We start from the raw sequence: 11,783 nt of genomic DNA on the forward strand, positions 1-11,783 counted from the left end.
GAAAGTAAATTAGGTAAGCAACATCATATACTATATTAAGTTGTTAAATTTTTTTTGAAATCTGAGTTTACTAATAGATCCCTTAAGTTAAGCACAGTCCTTATAATAATGGACTAAGCCACATGTTCTTTATTAAAATAACCCAAAGAAATAATCGAATTTAGATAAATGTCTTTTTGTCCAATATTTTAAAAATTGCCAATGTTTCACAATGTTTAGAAAATTAAATGTCTATTTTTTGTCAAAGTCAGTGCCTGACAGTGGATATATTATGGATGTATAATGGGAGTTGTTAGTTTCCTAATTCACCAGATTAAAAGGGAGTTCATTTGCTAAGTGTCTTTAATAGAAACCTAGAAAAATGAGGATGCCACCAGATGCTGATTAGTCTGTTAGTTCTCTGTCATTGTTGCTCCTTTGGCTGTCCTTATTCTAACCAGTTTATCCCATGGTCTTAACCTTGCTATACAAAGCCTTATCTATGGACCTTACAACATGGGATTCACCTAAGGGTTTTTTAGAAATGCAGAATAACAGTTCCCACACTAGACTTACTGAATCAGAATCTGTTTTTACCAAGATCCCCATGTGATTCATATGAACATTAATGTTTGAGACACACTTAGATTCCTACATGGCTCAATTAAACACTCAGCAGCAGAAATCTCAAACTTGCAAAAATGGTAGCTAGTACATCTGTGGTTCTTTGTCATTTCAATTTTTATTTGGAAAAGGCTAAAGGGAGAGATTGGAGGAAGAACTTTGATTCAGCTGAAATGATCTTTGAATAGAGAACCATTCAAGAGCCATGTATTTTACAACAGCCTCTGCATATTCACTTATAAGGACTCTGTGGACACATGTTTTTATGTGTTATTTTCAACATAATTTCAATTTATCCAATGCAATTGACTCTATCAACTTTAATATGACTTTAATATGTCTCAAGCACTGCAATAGGTCTATGATAGGATGAATTAATCAAGTGACAATTAAAAACTCACTTAAAAGCTGCCACAAGGATTCATGAGTATAACTAAGGACTCTGAAGTACACATAATCATAGAATAGTAATAACGAAAACAGCCAACTACATCAAATTATCTAAATGACAATTAAATACAAATTCAAGAAAATTATCGGTATTTTACTTGTCATATTTATCAGACCATCACGTGAACCGCCTATAACTTTAATAAATGGTAGATGAATTAATAATTTTAAAACAATGCCTGGAATAATGAGTCTCTTTTCTGCTAGATACTCTGTTGATCGGCATTCGGATATGGACCGGATTTTCAGTATTCACTCAGAAAATGGTTCTATTTTCACTTTGAAGCCTCTTGACCGGGAGTCAACCCCTTGGCATAACATCACCATTACAGCCACAGAGATAAGTAAGTTGGAAATACATCCACCTGAACACATTATTTTTCACCAAAGTAGTAAAATAATAGCATTAAGTAGACTCTTTTACTTGAGTGGAATGAATTTCCACTCTTGCTGAATGAATTCTCTCAGCAAGAGCTGAGAGAAATGATTTAGAGTGTGCTGGATTTTTAAATTATTTTAATGATTATCAAATATTCATTTTATTTTAAACTTGATTTTCTTTTACATCTTACTGTAGGATAAAAATATAATCTAACTTCATAAAAATAATCAGTCTAAGAAAATTATCTCTTACAAATAATATTCACTCTCAATTGTATTCTCCTCTTTCTATCATGCTCTTCATCTGAACCGTGTAAGAAAGCTGAGATATCCATCAGCAATCCAATCAAGAAGTGAATACCCCAAAAATGATCTGTTGCTAAGTTACAAATGGGGCAAACAATATCACTACTACTCTGTAAATGAGACTGAAATCTTACACATGTTCTCATTGCAGATAACTCAAAACAAAGTAGCCGCATTCCTGTTTTCATCAGAATTCTGGATATAAATGACCATGCTCCAGAATTTGCCATGTACTATGAAACATTTGTCTGTGAAAATGCAAAACCTGGGCAGGTAAGTTATTATAAACTTAAAAAAAATTTGCTCTTCACAAAGGCAGATGACACTGCATTAGTTTACTTGCACATTTTTTTTCATGCAAACTATTGTCAGTCTTCCTTGTCACTTGTTTATCTCTCCTTACCAAAAGAATCACAATAATCTTAAAAAGATGATTTTTTAAATATTTTAGAATCCATGATATACTAGGAAAAATTATAATATATGCTTTAATTTATAGACTAGGTACATAATGAATATCACATGTATAAAAATTTCCTACCTGGATTCATAATCATACTGATACTGAGCTATAATCACAAATAGAATGAACATACATTATTAAATAAAACATGAAGTATGAAAATAAAATTGTGTTAATATAAAGGAAATCATAATAATTGTCTTGTTGATTACATTTTGCTACTCTGAGTTGTTCAAACAGGACATTTTGGTTTGAGACAAGTTATATTTTGTTTGTGATTTTTCGACTTTAATATTAGTGAGATAAAAAAAGAGTGTACAAGAGTTACAAAGTCCACATATAAAGTAATATTTCAGGTATCTCTAAAGTAATTTTAAGAAAATGCAGAATATGTTCACTTTTTACACTAAGACAATATTTTACAAATACAAACTGCATAAATGTTATTGAAAGAAATTTTAATGAGTTATTTAGATATTTCCTTGAGGAAAAAGTAGGTAGATGGTAAGAATCATATATAATTCTATCATGTCCATTTAATATAGAAAATAAAGTGAAATATAGTCTTTCTTCTATTCCAGTAGAGATTATAATGAACTGAATATTTCTGCCCCCTCAAAATTCATATGTTGAAGCCCTATCTCCCAGTGTGGCTGTATTATCTGAAGATGGGGTCTCTAAGGAAGGAATCAAGGTTAAATGAGGTCAAAAAGTGGGCTCTGATCTGACAGTATTAGTGTCCGTTAAAGAAGAGACACCAGAGAGATCACCCTCTATTGTCATACACACGATCAAAGGAAAGGCTATGTGAAGATGGAGCAAGAAGGCAGCTGTCTGAAAGCCAGGAAGAGACCTCTCACTAGAAGCCCACTATGCTGATACCCTGATCTTGGTCTTCCAACCTCCAGAACTGTGAGAAAATAAATTTCTGCTATTTAAGCCATTCAGTATATGGTGTTTTGTTATGGCAGCTCAAGCAGACTAAGAAAGAGGTACATACCACATTCCACTTACATACACAGAAATACAAATGAAGTTTTTATTTTCTTTACACCAGCAAAGAATCATTACACAGTTATTTGGACTAAAAATTGTTTTCCTGGGCTTCCCTGTTGTAGCAGTGGTTGAGAGTCCGCCTGCCGATGCAGGGGACACGGGTTCGTGCCCCGGTCCGGGAAGATCCCACATGCCGCGGAGCGGCTGGGCCCGTGAGCCATGGCCGCTGAGCCTGCGCGTCCGGAGCCTGTGCTCCGCAGCGGGACAGGCCACAACAGTGAGAGGCCCACAAACCGCAAAAAAAAAAAAAAAAAAGGTGGTTGAATAAGCCAACTAATGTGTAGCTATGCTCTGAAAAGTAAGCAGCAAATTAAAAATAATCATTCATCGAACTGAGAATATGCCATTGTTACGAAGTGAAAAAAGGAAAACTTTTTTTTTTTTTTTTTTTTTTTTTTTGCGGTACGCGGGCCTCTCACTGTTGTGGCCTCTCCCGCTGCGGAGCACAGGCTCCGGACGCGCAGGCTCAGCAGCCATGGCTCACGGGCCCAGCCGCTCTGCGGCATGTGGGATCCTCCCGGACCGGGGCACGAACCCGTGTCCCCTGCATCGGCAGGCAGACTCTCAACAACTGCGCCACCAGGGAAGCCGTCAACTACCCATTTATTAATGGAAATTTGGTTTACCAACAAAATGTTACTCTAGCAGACAGCACTACAGTGAGCATTATAATACATATATAGTTGTATACTACCTGGAATCATTTTTCTTTGATGAAATCCTCGAAGAAATAAATTTTATCTATAAATACTCATCAGTGCTTCCAAATAGTGCTCAGAATATGTTATATAACTAGTAATAACTTCCACCAAATGTGTATAATTGCTCATTTATTGGGCAACACTAGATTCTAAATACTATCTACCAATATGTAAAATCTCATAATAATTTTAACATGAATTCCTCCAAAATTATTGAGGCTGAACATTTTATAGCTGTTAGTTTCCCAAGGCTACCATGACAAATTTACACAAACTAGATAGCTTGAAACAACAGAAATGTATTCTTTGACCCAGTTCTGGAGGCTAGAAGTCCAGAATCAATGTGTCAGCAGGTTCATGCTCTCTCAGAAGGCGTTAGGGGAGGATCCTTCCTTGCCACTTCCTAGCCTCTGTGTTTGCTGGTAATTAGCGTTCCTTGGTTTGTGGACCCAAATTACTCCAATCTCTGTCTCCATTGTTATATGATATTATTTCTGTATCTCTATTTGTGTCCATATTTCCCTCTTTTTGTGAGAACTCCATTCACTGGATTAGGGTCCACCCTAATTCGGTATGACCTCATCTTAACTTGATTACACCTGCAAAGAGCCTATTCCAAATAAAGTCACAATAGAGGTACTGGGGATTAGGTCTTAAACATATAATTTGAAGGGACACAAGTCAACTGATAATAGCCTGTAGATATTCTTTACTTATTTATTAGTATGCTTTTTTATTGTTTCATGTGAGTTATTTATATATTACAAAATTAATATTTGATAATGATAAAGTATAATTGATATTAACTAATTAAAATTATTTTAATATATACTACTGCTATTAACATGTCTATGTCATTGTTCATATAATCAGTGGAAAACAATTTTCCTGTTAAAATTAACAAGTTTAAGAATAAAACATAATATAGATGTCAAGCTACTGATACATATTCTCTCTTAAAATATGTTTAAACATTGGCTCATCTAATCATTTCAAGAACTCAGTCATACAATGAAAGGATCAATGATGTTTGATGTTTATGATTAAAATATTACTAAATATTTGTTACATTATTGCTATTCTGGAACAGAAGTTTGAGCAAGAATATTAGATCTTATATAAATTTTTCTATGTCATGTGCCAATCTTGAAAGGAGAAAATCATATCAAGTTTATATTAATAATTATGCACTTTCAGAAGTATTGTTAAAGAAACATAAGGTTACATGTGCTTCTGTCAATAAAATGAACAAAATTATAGTTAATATCAAAGAAAAAAAAGTAGTAACTAGTGAGTATGCAGGTTGGTATGGCCATGGAAGGTACACAATAACCAAAACAATGGGTATATTAAACTACTGTGAAATTCTAATAATTCTTCATCACAGAATGTTGGACTATTATACCTGGAAGTGGTGCCACTATTTGTTTTTGTAGAAGAGAAGTTTGAAAGTAATGGTAATTAAATGACTGTAATTATACATCACACAGATGGCAGACCCAGGACTGGAAAACAGGCACCCTGATGTGTAGCTTTGTTTTTATCCACAATAAAATGCTCAATGGAATTTTTCTGCCCAACCTGTCATTTGCTGCTCCATCTTCACACTATGGTACACCTCTGACATACAGGGAGCACAGCTGAGAGGTGTTATAATTTCTCAAATTCAACAATGATTTTACAAAACTTTAGAAGCATTTATTTGTATATTCTTCTGAATTTTGCAAATACCATTAAAAAGAAGAGCAAACAATTTGAATAAAGTATGCAATATGATTGTACTTACGGTGCCCCATAGCTTCTCCTTTCTGGTATTATATGGCATATTGCTCATATTCCCAAAACTATATTTATAGTTTCCTTAATCTCTAGGAGTGGCTGTGCTATATGCACTTTTGTTTTTTTTTTTTTAAAAAAACACATCTGTTATGTCCTTTGCCTTTGAAACAATCATTATCTCGTGGAAGCCACATACTGGTAACCAATTCATAATAAAATGGGCTGGTAGTATATATTAACAATGTTAAAAGACAAAAGATTGGCGTGATCAAATTTTTCTTTTCTTTTCTTGAATACTATAGTGGCCAGGAATCAGATAATGATCCATAGAGGTGCTCTGCAAACTGATACTTGATGGGCATTTTTCATTCTTCATTAAATAAGTTACATTAGACAGAACTACAAAAAAAGATCTTGGCAAAATTTTCTGAAAATGGAATTTTTTGTTTAATTTCAGTATTTAATTTCAGTGATATATTTAAAGCTCAAACTGATTTAAAATGTAATAACAAGAGTTGCTTTGTGTGCTCTATTTAACTTTTTCTTTGGTTTTAGTTGATTCAGACTGTCAGTGTCATGGACAAAGATGACCCTCCCCGAGGCCACAAATTCTTCTTTGAACCAGTGCCAGAATTTCCCCTCAATCCAAACTTCACCATTGTAGATAATAAAGGTACAGAATATTTTTGAAGACAAATATTATGAAACCTTAAGAGGCAAAATTTTAAAACTGATCTGACTTTTTGTTTTTTCAGATAATACAGCAGGAATCATGACTCGAAAAGATGGGTATAGCCGCAACAAAATGAGCACGTATCTGCTGCCAATTTTAATCTTTGACAATGATTATCCAATCCAAAGCAGCACTGGCACACTCACCATTCGTGTGTGTGCCTGTGATAATCAAGGTAACATGCAGTCCTGCAATGCCGAGGCCTTGGTCCTCTCTGCTGGCCTGAGCACGGGAGCTCTCATCGCTATCCTTCTCTGTGTCGTCATACTACTTGGTAAACTATGCCCCTGAAAGATATGCCCCTGAGATATATCCATTCAACTCAAGGAATTCTCTCCCTCATTACCCAGTGATTGAACATTGAAAAGCACTCTTCTTTAGAGCTAAAGGCTGAAAATTTTAACTTGTTATTAAAATTGTTCTTCCAATTGAAAAACAATTGAGTTTTTGACTGTGGATAGTTCTAGCTTTAAAGAGTCCGAAAACAATGATATAATAGCTAGTGATATATACATATATTTTAAAATATGTTTTATATTTATAGTGTTTAGTGTTAACTAAGATCGTCCCATTTCTAAGGACATTTCATTTAATAATTGATTTAATTTTCATATCAGCTCTATAAGGTAAATACTTTTATTCTTCTACAGAAAGGTTAGATAACTTACACAAAGTCACTCATTCAGAAAGTGTTTTAACTAGCATTAAAACCCAGGTTATTCTATTTCAGAATCCACCTTTCTAAGCATTATCCTCAAAACAAAAGACTACTTTACAAATAATATTACTAACAAAAACTAAGTTATATATATCATAAATGGAATTTGTCAGTGCATTTAACTTGTCGCAGTAAGATAAACTTTTTTTTTAAGATAAACTTTTTTTCCATAAAATTTGTTAAATGTAGGCACAACACACCAAATTAAATTTTAAGCTCATTTCTTAAAATATCACTATGGCATTGTGGTTATACCTACTCCAGCAATATTTTCTAAATAAAGTCATGCTTCCAAGTGCAAATGCTTTCTTTGAGCATGCCCTAACAGGACAATGATTTAATTCAATTAAACAGTTGTTCCACTGTAACACATTCCCCCAAAACTTGTTTCCATCAAATATTCATCCAAAATGAATGCTTAGGGCAGGAGAGCTAGTCAAATTTATGTCCCAATGCTCATATGTGCTGGCTCCTTTTCACTGCAAATCCTCTCAGGCTATCTGGATAAAATCCCTTTGGCCAGATATTCTTGCAGGACTTCAGTGGGGAACTGATGAAAGTGAGGGGAAAGCATTTGTCTCAGTTATGATGATCCAACTATTTAGAAAAACATTTTCGTAGGATGGTTTAGAACTTAACACACTACTACCATCAGCAGCAGCAGCAGTCCACATCTCCACCTGCTGCTAGAAAGTTCAACTCCTCCATAAAATATTTTTGTATCCTCATGGAGATTAAATGTTGGCTTACGCTCTTAGCTAAGTGCTACTGATATCATATTGCTTTATTTGCTCAAATAGTTTTACTATCCTAATTTAGGACAATATGGAAATATGCATATTTCAAATTTGATTTTTTAATTTCAATATTAATATAACACATACTAACACATAAAGACATGCATGCATACATGAGGGAACATAATCCACCCCCAAAAATAGGTTTAGATATTATAACATTATCCAAGTAAATTGGATAATATTTTTCTCTACGCAGAAATCTAGAAGGCTTCTTTTATTCTGAAAAGTCTGCCATCTTTCTGCCCTCGGAAATATAGAAGGCACACAATTGTTGTATTTTACCTTCTCAATTTATTGCCTAAATGTGGAATGATTTTCTATTATTTTAGTTAAAATGGGTTCTAACTCATAAGGTTTCATTATAAAAGTTCTTTAAGTATCCCTGCTGTTATTTCACGTCTTTATACAAATGGCTGGACATAGTTACTGTACCTCTGAAGTTAGAAGAGTCTGCTTTTTGCAAAATGGTGATATAGCATGGACAATAATATTTTAGACCTATCCTGCTACAGTTTGAAGAAATGTAATTCATAGTTTATATCCATGTTACAAGGCAAAGTAGCAGGTTAAAACCTAGGGCAGGGCTTTTTAATCTTTTTGGTTCCTTGGACACCTTTCATAGTGAAGATGAAGCTATGGACCTATTTAGAATAATAATTTAAATTTATAAAAATAATACATGTAACACAAAAGGAAATACATTTATCCAAATTAAACAAAAAACAAAAAAGCAAGACGTGTTTAATTATCGTCATATGTGCTTTCTTCTAGAACAAGTCTAATGATTATTTGTAATATATCCTAAGTATAATACAATATAAAGTATCTGTGATTTCTATTGCTTTAAAAGTCACACATACTGTTACTATCACTACAGTTTATGCTGATATCCATAATAGAAAAAAATGTTAAATTCAAGTTATAGTGAAAATATAACTTTCTATATTACAGAATATAGCATTTTTTTTTCTACTCCTTACCTTAGTCTCTTTGAATTCCATTCATATACCCCAGATTAAAAGCCTCAGTCGAGGGAAAAGAAGCAGATAATTTTGGCCTGACAAAGCAGAAAACCCTCAGAGCAGATTCTGAGGACCATTTGTGAAATTTCATAAACATTATATTAGTTAAGAAACCCTTAAAACTATTTGACTATATGGTTGTTCTTCTATGCATAGAGAATTTATAAATTAATTCATTCAGTATTAAACTTAGAAAGAACCCTGTTTTTCTACTGCATGATTCACTAGATTTGTGGATTTCAGGTCTATGTTGGACTTAATTTACGATCATCCTTTAACAGAAGAGAGTATAGATATGTCTCATTATTAATGAAAAGTTTTTTAAAATGTCTTCAACATGATTCTGAATATAGCCCAGCACCCAAAGCCTGATCTGTAGAGGTTAGCGAAGATACTTCTAACGAATCTTTTGTTTTCTTCTTACCAATTAGTAAGAGCTGAGGAAAGTGTATTGGCCAATATGACAACAGCATTGTATGGGCCTTAAGTGTAGTTACAGGGGTCTCCAGGGCCATGGTGAAGTGCAGTCTCAATGGAAATGAGTTTGTGTAATCTCAAAACAAAGACTGAGAAAATGAATGGTAGGTTTCTGAGGCAACATGTTCTTATTTTTCAGTAAGACATCAGTAGTATTGACAAAACATTTAACTTCCATAAAGTAAGGAAAACCTGGTTTTTATTTCTCCCCAGCAATGTATAAGTATGCTTTTGGAAAATATTCTTTATTTTATTCTTAACTTTCTTATGTATAAAATTATGTACTTGGTTCATTTTCTATGGAAACATATTTTGTTGGAAATCATGTGATCTTTCCTATGTTTTAAAATGTAATTTTTAATTTCAAAATGTATTTATCTTTCAAATGTTCATTGTCAAATATATGCATAATAATTTAAATTCCAGTAACATAACAAGAAATAAGGAAGTATGTCATATATGGGGAAGTTGATAGTTAACTTGATAACATAAGCATGTAAATAATAATACAGCATATACAGGGAGCACAATTAACATTTCAGCCCCAAAATTTGAATGCAACTATATATCAGAGAAGTCCTCAGAAACAAGGTAATATCTGTAAGATGAGAACAAGGTAAGGATGAGTTTGAGTTTTAATTTTATATTGTAGCTTATAGAGTTATATTTCAGATTTTAAGCAGACTTTCAAAACCAGGTCAATAAAAGAAATTAACTAAACAGATGTGACATATGGGAATAGATGAGATTAGTAGCATATATATGTATGTGTGTACATATGTATGATATATATACACATAATATATATTATACATACATATACACATGACATATGCATAAATGTGAGCAATACTTTGCCTGTATTCCCTTGAGTCCTTAAGATAATATTAAATTGGTACTGAATTTCTCTTGGGATAGTCATGATTGTAGCTTTAGAATTTTAGTATTTTGAAACAAACATGCATTGGGGAAGAATGAGGTATTACATACTTATAGTTGGTTAAATGCATTCGCCATAATTGAAGATTTTCAATGCCAGAGCCCCATAGGATATTGAGTCTTGAAAGTAAATAAATGGCATTGTAATATCTGTTTCTTTATCAGTATAGTACATCCAGTCACTGGCCCAAATCATCCTGTATTTGTGCAGGATAGTTACTCTTTATATCCAAATGAACTTAACACTTCTTACACCACACCAAGGTCACAAATACAAAAATGCACTATATTAATTTAAACCCGAATCATGGAATCTCACAATTTTCTCTCTGGTTTTTTCTTCTTCTTGTTGTTGTATTTGTTTTTGTTTGCTTTTTGTTAATAGTTTTAGTTGTGCTGTTTGCTGCACTGAAGAGGCAAAGAAAAAAGGAACCTTTGATAATTTCAAAAGATGATGTCCGGGACAACATTGTGACCTACAATGATGAAGGCGGCGGGGAAGAAGATACCCAAGCTTTTGACATTGGCACATTAAGGAATCCAGAAGCAAGAGAAGATAGTAAATTTAGAAGGGATGTAATGCCTGAAACAATTTTTCAGATAAGGAGGACTGTACCTCTGTGGGAAAATATTGATGTGCAAGATTTTATCCATCGAAGATTAAAAGAAAATGATTCAGACCCAAGTGCACCTCCTTATGATTCACTGGCAACGTACGCCTATGAAGGGAATGATTCCATAGCAGATTCACTCAGTTCTTTGGAATCTCCCACAGTAGATTGTAACCAAGATTACGGTTACCTCAGTGACTGGGGGCCTCGTTTTAAAAAACTTGCTGATATGTATGGGGGTGATGATAGTGACCGAGATTAAGAGTATGGTATGACTTCATGGACATCAGTGGAAGTACTCTCTTTGTTACTAGATGGAGTGGCCTGCATTCTCTTCCTTGGAGGAAAATTTTTTAAAAATCAAAATTACAAACAATACTTAGGTGTTGTCTTAGTAAGAGTTTGCTTAACCAGTAAGTTTCTGTGAATGAACACGAATGACATAGATTTTAAAACGTAATAATAACCAGTTCACCCTTTGACTAACAATCTCTGAAGGAAAGTATATCACATCAGTAACCAATAAAAAGTACATAAAAGGCTTTTTGTGCCTTTGCTTAGATATAAGAACTTTATAAATAATGTTTTCTTAACTGACTTACAGTCACCTTTACTATTAAATGAAACGTGCAACTGCTTTGTAAATTAATATGAAAAAATATATCTCTAAAGAAATAGGAATGACTATTACTGCCATATTTATTTAGTTGAAGAATGTCTTTCTGTTAATTCATTCATATTTTT

The 11,783-nt window shown here is 33.4% G+C and overlaps 1 protein-coding gene across 1 annotated transcript in view; it reads left to right on the forward strand.

The window, feature by feature from the left end:
- Positions 1–11,301, forward strand: part of CDH9 (cadherin 9) — a gene marked incomplete at both ends in the record, with an annotated part of 88,212 nt that extends 76,911 nt beyond the window's left edge. The window contains 5 exons of the mRNA XM_082622069.1: positions 1,261–1,397; positions 1,892–2,013; positions 6,295–6,412; positions 6,495–6,746; positions 10,814–11,301. Of these exons, the coding sequence (XP_082478195.1) occupies positions 1,261–1,397; positions 1,892–2,013; positions 6,295–6,412; positions 6,495–6,746; positions 10,814–11,301 (1,117 nt within the window). The remainder of the gene's footprint in view (positions 1–1,260; positions 1,398–1,891; positions 2,014–6,294; positions 6,413–6,494; positions 6,747–10,813) is intronic.
- Between the last annotated feature and the right edge of the window lie 482 nt (positions 11,302–11,783).

Source organism: Mesoplodon mirus, assembly GCF_964341445.2.
Source record: "Mesoplodon mirus genome assembly, chromosome: 5".
Lineage (NCBI taxonomy): Eukaryota > Metazoa > Chordata > Mammalia > Artiodactyla > Ziphiidae > Mesoplodon > Mesoplodon mirus.